At 35.9% G+C, this 15,449-nt stretch overlaps 1 protein-coding gene across 1 annotated transcript in view; it reads right to left on the bottom strand.

The window, feature by feature from the left end:
• Positions 1–15,126, bottom strand: part of LOC125664388 (uncharacterized) — a 44,063-nt gene extending 28,937 nt beyond the window's left edge. Inside the window, exons 1-4 of the mRNA XM_056151120.1 lie at positions 15,073–15,126; positions 11,081–11,330; positions 5,218–5,334; positions 4,560–4,623 (exon numbers count right to left, since the gene is read on the bottom strand). Coding sequence (XP_056007095.1) covers positions 4,560–4,623; positions 5,218–5,334; positions 11,081–11,330 — 431 coding nt within the window. The 5' untranslated portion in view covers positions 15,073–15,126. The remainder of the gene's footprint in view (positions 1–4,559; positions 4,624–5,217; positions 5,335–11,080; positions 11,331–15,072) is intronic.
• Positions 15,127–15,449: the final 323 nt, after the last annotated feature.

Below are 15,449 nucleotides of genomic sequence, written 5' to 3' on the forward strand. Positions count from 1 at the left end.
GGATTGTTTATTTTGATTTGTTACGAAGGGTTTCATTAGTTTAAGTCCCACTTATATTTAGCCGTCACCAGCTGTAGGTGACGTGCCACAAATAGACTTACTATGCTACATGTACGGACACGGTGGCGTAGCAGTGGGGGTTCTTTAACGTATCAACGCCTGTCGCAACACAGGATGTCTGCTTTTAAGGTCACAATTATCTGAAAGATCCGTGATTCTCACTTTTAGATATCATTGCGTATGGGAAAGTATTAGCTCTATTTACGTCTAAGGTTTGATGCAGCAATGACACGAGTAGAACTCGAACATGCGACTTCACGGTTACGAACCAAAGGGTATATCACTGAACTACCGCGATCGGTTCCATATAAGGACTAGTTGAACATACATGTAACTAGCAATGAGGAATCTTGCGCCGGGAGACCCCCCCCCCCCTCCCTTTACAAATATAATATTTTGTTTATAGATGTCAATAAAAGCATGCATGTACGTTTTATTTTGTCAGAATGCACTTGTTCCAGGGGACTTCCAGGGGCGGATCCAGGACTTGCGGTTACGGGGGCTCCACTTTATGAGGCAGGGGGTCTGGGGCCGCCTTGAGGCGGCCCCAGTGGGTCCAGGGCGAAGCCCTGATAGGGGTTCAGGGGGCAAAGCCCCGGAAGCTCCTGGAATTTACAGATTTTATAGGGCTTGAAATATGTCATTTTTAAAAAAAGGAAATTAGTAAAATGTGACGCAAATTTTTAGGATTTCTGGAAAAATTAAGTTCTCTCAATAAAGTAATTCAAGAAATCAAAAGATTTTGTCATTTATTTCTCCGGGAATGGAAGAAATTATTGCTTCTTTTATCGTTTAATGCATTTTTCTAAACAAGACACCAAGATTTACCTTAAATTTGAAAAAAAATTGAGGGGGGGGGGCGGCTAGTTGCGCCCCCTTATATCCGCCACTGACTTCGCCCCCCGCCCCTCTGCACCCCTGCCCCCTCCACCAAGGCTTTGCACTGGACTCACTAGGGATCTTAAGACAGTCCCCAGACATCCAGCAGTTTACTGCATCCTTTCGTTCAGAATTATCTAGATCAGCCAGTGGTTAAATAGGAGACTAGTCTGAATATGCTGATCACATTAGACTCATAAAAGCGATCAATTAATGGGGGGGTTACGCCATTCCACTTAGCAAATACGGTATATTCCTGCAAAACGTGGCTCCTGAACTTTACCTCTTCAACATCTCTTGCATTACCAAATTCGATAAACGATAACTTAAGATTAATCCATTGAACAAATTCGATGTTAACAATTGGGCCGAATTAAGTCCCCCGAATCTACTGAATTCTGACTAAATAAAAATGTGCATTATTTTCTGGACAGTTCTATTTTTTTTTTTTAAATGATCGGGGGGATTCGCCATTACTAGAGCTTGCTATGTATTTTTAAAAATAACTAGTCCTCCAAGGACCTGGTCGCGGTAGCTCAGTATATCGCTTGGTTTGTGGGAGAGAGGTCGTGAGTTCGAGAACCGTTACTGTCAATGCCGCATCAAACCTAAGACATAAACAAAGACAGTGATTGCTCCTTTGCCAAACACTCGGCATTTAGAAGTGAGAATCACGGGTCTTTCCGTAATGACCTTAAAACAGATATTCCGTATCGTTGCACAGGCGTTGGCACGATAAAGAACCGTCATTGCTACGGCCCTGTGTGCTAAGCAGGTCTACATATGTAGTACATTAGTGATGTTAACTAATGAAATCCTTCGTAACAAATCAAAATAAACATTCCGTGGATACAATACAAATGAAAAATTATACACTGCAAATGGAAAATATAGAATACAAATGGAAAATTATAGAATACAAATGGAAAATATAGAATACAAATGGAAAATTATACAATACAAGTGGAAATTATACAATGCAAATGAAAAATTATACAATGCAAATGGAAAATATAGAATACAAATGGAAAAGATCAAATATTGCAACGTTTGACATGCCATAAATACAGACAAACATTTCATGCAAGAAAATGGATAAATTTTACTACTTGGGATTAAATTTTTGATCAGGACTACTCAATTATGTCCAATATAGTGGGAAAACTTTGTATAGCGTTATATAGTAAGAGGTGATATAGCACAAATTATGAGCATCATATAAAATATACAAGTTCCTAATATAATATATATGTGTGTGTGTGTGTGTGTGTGTGTGTGTGTGTGTGTGTGTGTGTGTGTGTGTGTGTAAGAGTCTAAAGTGCGACGGTCGCTCCAAAGCGCGATGGTCATGCCAAAGTGCGATGGTTTGTTAACGTTACGGACGCCAAAGTGCGATGGCCACGTCGAAGTCCGATGGTGCAGAGTTCAGTAACGTTTGTGACGTCACGTTATTGTGACATCATGCTTAACGTCCAAAGAGATGCAACACGGACGACAGCAACGGCAAGGTATACAAGATTGAGGATAGTGAGAACGGCAAAGTATATTTATTGAACTATCTACTTCGCCCAAACATTATTTAATTCGTGATCATTTATTACTTGTAACGCACACGTAATAAAATCCTGGGGATATGCTATAACGCAAAACATTCCATACCATTTCACGTTGTAAAATTTCATGTTTGATAACATGACAACTAGATGGTAATGAAATAAGGTGAACTTCATACTTTTTATGCATGGATTTTGCACTGATATTTTGGTGATACAACACACGGTTGGTACCACAACACGGTGTCGTTTACAAACCAATGGATTTCGGCGTATCACACCATCGCACTTTGGCGTGTCAGACCATCGCACTTTGGCGCATGAGTGTGGACCATCGCACTTTGGTGTGTCAGACCGTCGGGGTTTGGCGTAGACCATCGGGGTTTGGCGTGACCATCGCACTTTCGAGTCCCATCGCAATTTGGAGTCATATATATATATATATATATATATATATATATATATATATATATATATACGTTACGTCGTTATATTACTAAATGTAAAGCTACTGAAAATTTGAATTAAAGTGTTTCTAGTTTTAAACCTTGAAACACTCACAACCTTTAACGCCTGGCTAATTTTTTTTAACATTATTCAAGACCTTTCAAATTCGAAATGAAAGAAGAAATGTCTGAAATTATATGTATCCCTTAGATAATGATTACTGACTTTGACACATACGTTTGACCTTAATCTTTCCAAAAACATTATATTGTATAGCTCAAATATTTTAACAGACAGAAGACAGACAAAAATAAAAATGTTCTGACATTCAATTACATGCATGGTCCAGGGATAATTAAATGATTACGAAGTGATTATGGAGTGCTTGTCATTTAGATTAAGGCCACATACTAAAAACTTTTTTAAAGTCATGCTTATATAATATGATTAAGAAACTGAATAAAGTTCACTGCTTAGAGTGACAATATTGTCCATGACTTCTCACTTATGTCCCATAATACGTAAAACTGAATAGTTATATAGGGAGAAGTAACTTCTAAACATGATAGAAATATACAAGTTTCTTACATTTCGGGAATTGAATATAGTACTAATCATGATCAGAATAAGCCAAACAATATAAACATCCACCTCTGTCTACTTTGTATTGCTTATTGCTTATTTAATTGCTGGGATAAAATTTAGAAATTCATTTTAAAATTAAGGATTATATCTTCCCAATGCATAGCTCTGATCTTTGGACGAATTTGGCTACAGGTTTTTGCACTTTAGTTTTTCTTTTAGCTCTTACAAGTTCTTTCTTTTTCTTTTTTTTTTTTTTTTTTTTTCTTTTTTTTGTCATTTCGAATTTCACAATTTCGGCTTGAGCTTCACTGAAGAGACATAATTTGTCGAAATGTGCATCTGGTGCATCAAAATTGGTACCGTATAAGTTTTACATTATGACCCCTGGGTCGAGACCTCTGCTGGTGGACTGCTAGTCCCCGAGGGTCTCTACATCCCAGTATTTAAGTACTTCATTACTAGCTTGAAAATACGGATGTATATTTAATTGCTGGGATAAAATTTACCGTATAAGTTTTACATTATAAGAGTTATGAGATTGATCACTGTTCGTTATCTTCACCTTTCATCAACTCATGCATCCATCATGTCCCTAATATTATCTACAAATTGCAGTGATACTAACGAACAGTGATCAATATCATAACTCCTATAAGCAATACAAAATATAGGATTGGGCAAACACAGACCCCTGGGTATACCAGAGAAGGGATCAAGTACCTAGGAGGAGTAACCATCCCCTGTCGACCGGTCACACCCACCGTGAGCCCTGAATGGAGTAAATTGAGTTATCCGTACTCAAAAGCAGTGGACCAAAAACGGCCTAACAATCGTCATGAAACACGTCAGACAGCATTTGACCTAATGATAGGTTGTAGTGACAAATTAGATCGTTATAACGACCATAGAATTTGCGAAATACTGATTTTAAACGAGAACCCCTGTATCATCAATTTGTTTGTTAATAGCCTGCTTTGATCTAAAAACTGACCATACGGATAATAGTATGTCATTCTGATCCTACATATACCGTACTTTATAGTTGGTGTGTTGATTGGGGTTGTGATTGCGATTCTTTTCTTCACATAACAAGCACTATCTGAAAAATAATTATGCAAACTCTGCAATACTGTATTAGCAGGCAACTTATCTGAAAATCTGTATTCCAATTTATTGACTGTATGATATAGCTCCTTGACAATAAGACTTGAAGAGTTTGGTGGCCAAAGACCTAAAGCTCAAAGTCTATTAATGTTCTATTGAGATAGAACTCAGGAATCACCCATTCTTAGGAAGTTTTGCGTGCTGTCAACTTCAGCTGTGTTTTTCGAGAGTGTATTTGTTGGAGTTTTTCTGTTTGTACTCCCCAGCCAGGTATATAGTACATAATGGAATTCTAAATTCTTAATGCCTCTGAATATTTGTTATCAATGAAGTATTCTGTCAGTCTTAAATGAATGCAAATGTGATGTCTTCATTCCGTCAAAGTTCATCAAACGAGATATCTGCAAGCGCGGTTTCATCTGTACATGAATGATAATGCATTTTGAATAGATTCAATATAAACAAATCATAATCTATTTAGGTATTACCAAGTATTTCGTAGTGTATTTTTAGAATCTAAGTTCACACATTTATATATAGCAGACACAAATATTTATGTATTATTTTATTTAAAACAAAGAGAACTCACATCGTGTATTTAGATCCGATCGGTACTGGTCTGTTGCACATTGAAGAGTTGAAGATGATATACAATCTCGCTCATCAATATTGCCTATCCCATAAGAGTTAAAATATGCGCATTTGCCTGAAAAAAATCAAATGAAAGAGGTTTCTATTGAAAATCCCAGCCCTTTTTCTGATTCAATGTTCAATGTCACCATACATCCATTCTGTCCGAGAGATTGACTTATTTGTGGATGAAAAGATGAATAAAAGGTGAAGATAACGAACAGTGGATCAATCTCATAGCTCCTATCACTAATACAAAATAAATAGTTGGGCAAGGACAGACCAATGCACACTCTAGAGGTGGGATCAGATACCTAGGAGGAGTAAGTATTCCCTGTCGACCGGTCACAGCCTCAGTGAGCCATAGATCTGGTCAGGTAAATAGAGTTATCCGTAGTCAAAATCAGTGTGCCAAGAAGGGTCTAACAATCGGTTTGAAGCAGTTCAGAGTTAACCGAATGATAGGTTGTATTGCCAAACTAGACCGTTATAAAGACCATAAAAGTTGCGAAATACTGACGTTGAACAAGACTGTTGAAAGCCCATTCCCATCAACTTGTTTGTCGGTAGTTTTCCTCGATTTAAAAACTGAAGATTCGCAGAACAAGCTCTTGCATATTGAATAAGTTGAGCGATATAAACACCATATGTAGGTGATAATGGAATGTTGCTACATAAATATGCCAAGTTGACAAACAGTGATTAATCTTCTACAAGGAATTCAAAATTAAGAGTTAGGTAAACACGGATCCCTGGATATACCGGAGCCAGGATCAGCTGACGAGGAGGAGTAAGCACCCCTGTCGATCGGTCACACACAGCCCTATTTCCTCATCAGGTAAACGGAGTTATCCATAGTCAAAACCAGTGTGTCAAGAACGGCCTGATAATCGCTATGCTACTATGTCCGCCACTGTCGACGTGAAACACCCTTCGTGAGCGCTATGTATCTATCAGGTAAACAGAATAATTCACTGTCAAAATTAGTATGTAAAGAACAGCCTATCAGTTGGTATGCATCACGTCAGGCAGTATTTAATCCAATGACATCTTGTATTGGCAAACTAGATACTTACATGTATAACGACCATTTAATTTGTGAAATGATTTTGAAATGATTTTAAAGGAGTCTGCTTAATCCTCTGTATCATCAACTTGTTTCTGGGTAGCCTGCCATAATTTCAAAACGGACCATACGCTGAACAGGCTCTTGTGTATAAACATTATATGCATATTATTATAAAATATTGTTTCATAACTATGACAATTGAAAAGCTGAAGTCGTCCCGCCTGTCATGTCTTTGAGGTATCTAACTCTTAATATTGTACCCCGTTGGAATCTGATTTAGAATATATCGTCAGTATCCCTTGCTTGTCGTAAAAGACTACTAAATGGGACAGGGTTTTTTTTTTTCATACGAGACGGCGAAAACCGAGGTTCCGTGTTACAGCATGTATGTGACGACATAGATGCATTCCTGCTCAAAGGACGTAAGCACCGAGCATAGATCTGAATTTTTCAGTCCTTCATATTGGCAATGATGACGTATCCATATGAGTAAAAAATTCTAGGCAGGACGTTAAATAACCCAGAAACTTCATTTTGTATTCCTGATAGGAGTTATGAGATTCATTGCAGAGGATGTATATTTAAAGACTGTTATAGTCTATCTACCTTTAAATCTTTTTGATAACGTATATATGAATAATATATCACCTACTGCACATTATCTATTGGATATTAAGTAAATTAGAATTTTTTTTATTTATTTCATACACAAAGGAATCCTCCACATCTGCTTCGTATTTGGATATGTTATTGAAAATAGATATCAACGGCAAACTAACAAATGAATCGATACGCAACAGCTTGTTCTGTGTATTATCAATTTTTAAATCGAAGCAGGTTACTGACAAACAAATTGATTTTACAAGGGTTTCAACAGTCTCGTTTAAAGTTAGCATTTCGCAAATGATATGATCTTATCATCTATATTTTCAGTACAACTTATCATTGGGTTAAATGCTGACTGAAGTGTTCCATACTGATTCTCATCCCATTAGTGACATGCTGATTCTGACTACGGATAACTCCGTTTACCTCATCAAGGTTAGGACTCACGGCGGGTGTGACCGGTTGACAGGGGATGCTTCGTACTAGACACCCGATCTTACCTCGGGTATATCCAGGGATCTGTGTTTAACTAACTTTCTATTTTGTATTCTTTAGAGGAGTTATGAGATTGATCACTGTCCGTTATATTCACCTCTTCGCACAAAGGACTATAATAACCTGTAGTTCAATAAACCATTACAGAGAGACTAAAAACTTCTTTTATTTACCTAAAAAGATACGGAATTCAGTAGTTTCATATAAATGTACAGTTAATTTGAGTCCAAAGTATCAAAATGACGCAATGTGATAATATTTAGAGATTCAATGTTCGTTGTCTTCACCTATTCGTATCTAAATGCCAACGTTTTCCTTATAAGAAACATCAAGTGTACCTTTAAATATACAAAATTATGTACTAGAAAAAAACTATGTACATGTATAAATACAAAGTTTCCCCAGGCCTGTAGTCAATGATTTCTAGAAGGAAATATATAACAAATAGTGATTTTATGTCCAGATACTAGATACTAGCTTCATGCAGATCGCACGCTCAACAATTTTCTATTTGTAATCACTTATAAAGTGGATTTGATTTCGCGGTGTCATTTTTCCACTAGCTATCTTGATATATTACTAAAGAGATCGTTACTTGATTTTCATTAATTTCAAACCTGGCGTTTTAATGAAAACCATTTCCTTGTGAGAGTATACCAAATTTAAGGCATTGACGATTATTGTGTACATTTGACGATTTCCCCGCAGGTGATACACAAAAATCAAACTTCTGTCATTTACAGTCTCAGTGTTATAAATTCTGTGAAACGGACGTACAGACATATGACAGACAAAATACTTCCCAATGTGGTGTCAATATCATTGAATTGCATGTCAGTATAATCAACCTCCATGTCAGCATAGTTAAGTTGTCAGCGATACTTTATATTGTTGACAGTTTTTCTACTACACATTCCGAATGATGATTTTTGATTAGATATGATAAAAAGTTACAGGACAAAAAGTCACAGGACAAAACGCCACTGGACAAAAAGTCACAAAAAAGCTCACTGAAGGTGTTGTTCAGACATCAGATATTTCTTACAGTGGATGGGAGGTAGAAGGGAATACATGTCATCATGCTTATTGGTGTTTGGTTTGCCACATTTAGCACTTTCAGTTCATTATTAGATGTTCATTATTAGATAATAAGAAAGGAAAAATCATTAACCTGTTTATATAGCAATTATTATATGACAGTTCACTTACTTCTTGTATTGAAAATAATCTGGAGTGAAAGGAAGCCAACCACAATTCTGCCCTCAAATTTTGCTTTGACAATCATTAATATGTAGTATACTAAACCAAATGATCATCAAGCTTATTTTTATTTAATCTCCTTTTAAAAATCAAAATAATATTTTACAATAAATATGATAAAAGGAATAACAATTTTATGATTATTATCAAAATCTCATAAAAAATATAAATTTTACATATATATTTTCCTTAAACTTAACAAAAAGAACAGATATGTTTTAAAATATATATAAAACATTAATACTTTTTATTTTCTTATAAACTGTGACTTTTTGTCCTGTGACATTTTGTCCTGTGACGTTTTGTCCTGTGACATTTTGTCCTACTTTCATAAACTTTCATATTGTGACTTTTTGTCCATGGTCATTTTGTCCGTGACTTTTTGTCTGTGACTTTTTGTCCTGTGACTTTCTGTCCTACATTCTTATTGAACAGTTGAAGACCGAGTTTTTTGTTAAGATCAATGATCTTATTTTTAAATTTCAATACTCAATATTAAGAAATATATATATCAAACAAAGACACATGTCCCATCAATTTTAGTCACAGTTTAATGAATTTGCCATGGTTTCGCTTTCCAACACATTAATTAAATACTGTAATATGAGATACTGATTTTTCTTAAAATCGATTCAATTATTTTTTTATTTTTTTTTTATTTTGAAATTCAATTAAATGAAATGTATGCAGAATAAAGATTGCTCATGCACGTGCAATTTGCATGTTTAATCTCAGCTGACTAGAAAACTACACTGCAATGTTAAAAGCGGAGCGAATAGGACATGTCTTATTCGTCCAAAGAGATGATCCAAAATGTACGAAGGGCTAAAAATAGACGATTAATCTCAAGTGGAACTAGTTGATTGCTAGATCCAGTAAGTGCTCTACCAAGCCCCTATCTTTGCTCCTCACGAAAATGTTAACAGCTGTGAAGGAGAAACTTCGAACTTACTGTGCAACTACATATGCCAGAAGTGGTGTTAATCAAATGTGGATTCTAAAAACATTCTAAAGAACTTTTAGTAAACTTGAAATCACAGAATTTTTCCCAAATCAATAGCATTAAAATCTATCACTTTTCAACACTATACACGACCATTCCTCACGATAAATTAATGATTAGACTTTTTGACATCATTAACAGTTGCTTCTTCAACAAAATCGGAAAACGGAAATATTCATATCTAGTGATCAATCATTCAAAAAATTACTTTGTTAAACACCACTCTGCTTCCACGCACAAGTACTCTGAAGTTGAAATAAAAAATATGCTAGAGTTCCTCATTGACAATATCATCGTGGTCTTTGGTGATCAGGTCTTCCAACAGTCTGTTGGAATTCCCATGGTCACGAGTTGTGCTCCTTTGTTGGATGACCTGATTTTATATTCATATGAGGCAGAATTTATTCAAAAACTTCTACGTGAGAGGAACAAATATCTCGCTGTGGCCTTCAGTTTGACTTTTAGATATATCGATGACGTTTTGTATATTAACAATGATAGCTTTCATTCATATGTCGATTTGATATATCCCGGTGAGCTCGAAATAAAGGACACCTTTCCCCTTCTGCTTCATACTTGGATATTTTATTGAAAGTGGACAGTGGCGGCAAACTGACAGCTCAACTGATTCGATATGCAAGAGCTTGTTATGCGCATAGTCACTTTTTAAATCGAAGTAAGCTACTGACAAACAAGTTGATGGTACAGGGATTTCAACAGTCTCGATTGAAGTCAGCATTTCGCAAATTCTATGGTTCGTCAATACCACGTTGCATTGGGTTAAATGCTGTCTGACGTGTTTCATACCGATTGTTAAGCCGTTCTTGGCACACTGATTTTGACTGCGGATAACTCCGTTTACCTGATCAGGATATAGGGCTCACGGCGAGTGTGACCGGTCAACAGGGGGTGCTTACTCCTCCTAGGCACCTGATCCCACCTCTGGTGTGTCCAGGGGTCCGTGTTTGCCCAACTATCTATTTTGTATTGCTTGTAGGAGTTATGAGATTGATCACTGTTCGTTATCATCGCCTTGCATATATATATATATATATATATATATATATATATATATATATATATATATATAACGTATAGCACGTGTAAAAGCTATGGTTGCTGTTAGCTAAATTACGTAAGGCCCGGAAATATGCCTCTGCTAGCACATTTCTACGTTGTGTATATTGTACAATGACGTTACAATACATAATTGAACGAAATTCATCCGATCGACAGATTAAAAAACAAGGATCGTCCATTTCGAATTTATATCACGTGATTTCTATTATTAAACGGCGGAATTGATAGTGCGAGTGAACGGGGAGGAATGTAAGCAAACATAGACCTGATAGTTTGATGAGCAACGACACACCAGAGAAGCTAACTTACCTCCTGGGATCCACTTCCAGTCCCTGCAAACCTCAAACTCCTTGGTGTAATTTTCATCCAGAAGACAGTGATAGAATTGATCACTCCTACTACAACTCAGGCGCGACTCCACTTTAAATTCCAAGCATGTAGTTTTCTCATTCACAAGTCGATATGGTTGGCTAATACAGAGAGTGTGGTGACAAACCGCGGGGAGCAGTATCCATTTCATCCAAATCATCTTTCTACCCACCCTCCTCTGCCGTTCCATCTAGAATTTTGAGAAATGAGGTGCAAATTACATTTCTATGGTAGACAACATGAGACTGACGTGAAAAGTTATCCAGTCTACTTTCTACTGTGACTTTTGTTTATCGATCAAAGCATCGACCCCGACCTTTCAATTCACCTGATAAAAAGTCACCGTCTTGTAAAGTTTGAAACAGATGACCAAGTTAAAGTTACGGAAAAGACAGAATAAAGATGTTGCTCTTAGGGAACTTAGCTCCAGAGGTTTTGAACACAAATTCACTGGACAACTAAGTATTTTCTGGTTCAATATTGATCAAATTGGTGCACACATACTAGACATATATTACTGAGCCTTATCAAATTAAAAAAATGTGTCAATTCAAATTTTGAAAAGATTTGGCAAGGACTACTAGTATATTTTGTGGTGGAATAATTGATTAATAATTTTTTTTGATAAATTTGCATGATATTACAGTTTCTGTTTCATCTACTATATCTTCTATTCTATTATGATAGAAGTAGTTGAGACTTGAAACTGGATGAAACATTGTAATTTATTAATTTCGTTGATATCTCTCTCCAAACAGAGCACTGTCCCTGAAAATATACTAGCGGAAAAAAAGAAAGTGTGCATTATTTAATATATGAAAACATAATAAAAAATAACAATGAACAAATTTTATTTTTTGTAATACTGTAAACAAATGTATCCGTTACAACATTTCATTAATCCATTAATGTTAACGTTGAATAACGTCCATTTCACCACACTCGAATGACACTGGTATTCGAACTTCAATTAACAAAGTTAATAACGCGTGTGACCACCATTCGCATTCACTCATGCTTGACAACGGCGCCTCATTGATGCCACTAAAGTCACTGGCTGGTTTGGTAAACGGCGAAGACGTCGTTCTCTTTCATCCCAGACGTGCTCGATCGTCGATAAATCGGGGGAAACAGCTGGCCAAGGCAAGGCATCGACATTCTGTTGAACAAACAGTCTCTGACTACACGTGCAACTTGTGGCCGTGCGTTGTCTTGCTGCAGAGTGATATGATTTTGCTGTCTCTCTATGAAGGATATCACATGGCGCTGAATAATTTCGTCTCGATAGCGTACGCCGGTGAGATTTCCATTGACAATTTGTAAAGGGGTCTTTCTATATCCCACACAATAACGCTACCTCCACCGAATTGTCGACGTTGCACAACACAAGCGTCCTGGTACCGCTCCCCAACGCGACGATACACTCTACAACGGCGGTCGCTGCTATCCAAATGAAATTTCGATTCATCAGTGAACAGAATATTGGCCCACTCCTGTATTCTGAATCGCAGATGTCGTCTGCACCACGCTAGTCTAGCGATATAATGACGCTGAAGCAGTATTGGGCGCACCGCTGGACGTCTTCATCTAATTCTGTGCTCTCGCAGACGATTACGCACAGTTCTGGGACTGATTGGTCGAAGTCCAGGTATGCTACGAGCAGTCAAACTTGCTGTTTGGAAACGATGCCTCAGGTGCACAAGTCTAATGTGGTTGTCCTGTTGACGCGACGTCACACGAGGACGCCAAGAACGTGGTCGATCCTGAGTGTTACCAAATTGTTGGAAACGTCTCCATAATGACTGGATTGTGTTCCGATGAACTCCTAAGTGTCTTGCTACGATAGTTTGAGCCATTCCAGCTTGAAGCATCACAACAGCACGATTACGTTGGTTTTCACTGCGTTGTGGCATGACAGATTGGTAAATATTGTCATAAGTGGAGTGTTTTCCTTAACGAATAGTGTTCAAACAAACGTTTTACATTTCTTACTATAAACAGTATTGGCCAGTAAAACTCGTTCGTACGAACAGTTCAATAAATAACATGTGTTCACTAACCATGAAAAATTTCGTGCATCTGAGTCGGGTACTATCCGATATTGTTAAAAAACATCACCTTTATCGATTGTTGAAATTTTATAAATATAAACAATAAAGATAAAAAAAATATATACTAAATTCTATAATGTATAGTTTCTTTTTTCTGCTAGTACAGTTCAAATCAATTTACTTGCAATTTTTTTTTAAAATAAAATATTTTCACCAACAATTTTCGAAATTTGGTCTCTAACTCCTACTTTTTCAATCTCCATTTTAAATTCAAAGACAAGACCTTGAAAATTATATGAAACTTTAGAAATTGATATTACTTTTAATACGTCATTTTCAACTTTCAAAATCGTTATCATGAATGTTTTCGTATATCAAGTGGAAAAAGGTCATCATCTATTTTTATTACTAATATTAAACCTTTTGTATCTGTATTGTTAGAAGAAAGGTGAAGATAACGAACAGTGATCAATCTCCTAACTCCTATAAGCAATACAAATACAAAATAGAGAGTTGGGCAAAACACACACTCCTGGATATACCAGAGGTGATTATGTATCAGATTTTTATAATGTTTATGTTTATGACATCAATGGTCAAAAATAGTTTATGCGAATAAATTTTGAGGCAAGTGTAAGTGAAAGAAGGCCATGTTTAGCTCAATAACAAGCATTGTCTTCTTCACAATTCTCCTTCAATATAGAAATCAAAATTACACTGATCAAAAAATTGACATTACTCAAAATCCCAGGTGCGAACATTTAGAGGTACATGAATACAAGTAAATCAAATATATATATATATATATATATATATTAAATGCAATGTAATTCAAAGCAACAGGATGATCATTTTATGTGTCAGTTCTTTTTTCATAATGTTGATACAGGTTTCAAAAGATGTGCATCATTCAAATAATTTATAAGGAATTATAAGCTATTTTGGCATCTGTAGTAAACACTAATAAATACCTGTAAAATCTATTACAGAAGGTTGATTATGGGGTAACTATGACAATCATGCCATCACAATTACCGTGAAAAAATAATTAGCATATATTTCCATAATGAGTTGCAGTTACTGTAAACCGCAACAATTGTGAAAATCAAATACATTCACGGGTTCATTGATTTTAAATGACACATGCAGTCCGTACACCATTAATATCACGAGACTAGTCAGGTAAACTAGAGGTGGAGATATCAGACTCTTGAAAAAACTTACACACACAATACCACAAAACAATTTGTTGCCTATTATAAATAATACAAAGGAAAATTCATCAAATACAGTTTTATCAATGATTTACTCGGTAACAAACTTTTTACTTAGCAACATAATGGGGTCAATACAGTTATCCTAGAGCTTGGGAATATTTTACACAACACCACAAAACATTTTATCTATTTATCATAACTTATAAAGAAATGTGCAAAATGTTGTTTTACCCATGGTTTCCTGGGTAATAAATTCCTCACGTTTGAACCTCACGTTTATTTCACAGTTGGGGATTAGTATCCACGCTATACTGGTTATTAATTTCAATCACATGACAAACAAGAATAACATGGACGTGGCGGATATTCTACTTTCGTTTTCGAAATTGTCTTATCTAACAATTAACGTAATAAAATGTAAGTTGATTACAGTGTTTCCCGATTAAATGTCGTCTTACCTATCCTAAGAAGCGCAAAGACATTCACACTCTTTGAAGATATATCAATATGAAATAACACGTAGAATAGAGCACTCCACGTGTTATATATGGAATGGACAATAACCTAATAACGTAGTGTTAAGAAGTTCGATGTTTCCTTATAAAATGGATACCTTAGTAGAGTGAAGTAGCTTTGGTTCAGGGTAGAATTAGATATTCCTTACCTGAACATTTGTCAGAGCCAGTAGTCATATATTCAGGCTATCCCAGAGTTTATATTTAAACTTTGATGTGTGTGAAAGCCTGTTAGTGTTATGACACTATATTTTCAACGTGTATGGAAGTTTGTTACTGTAAAAACTTTAAATTTTCTTATCATTTCAGTTCATTTTTTTTAGTTTTGGTGATTTGTTTAGGGTAAATCTTATATCCCTTCTGGTTATGCTCTTTCATTTTCATGGAAAACTAATGATTTGTTATCAACTACTCAAGTTTTACTTCTGGTATGATAAATTCGTAAACTTTACAAGCCTGTTCAGGTCACAAAAGGTTTGGAACATAAACAAATTTTTTGGTTTTGTTATGAGTTGATCCACTTTGT

This window comes from Ostrea edulis, chromosome 1 (assembly GCF_947568905.1).
Source record: "Ostrea edulis chromosome 1, xbOstEdul1.1, whole genome shotgun sequence".
Lineage (NCBI taxonomy): Eukaryota > Metazoa > Mollusca > Bivalvia > Ostreida > Ostreidae > Ostrea > Ostrea edulis.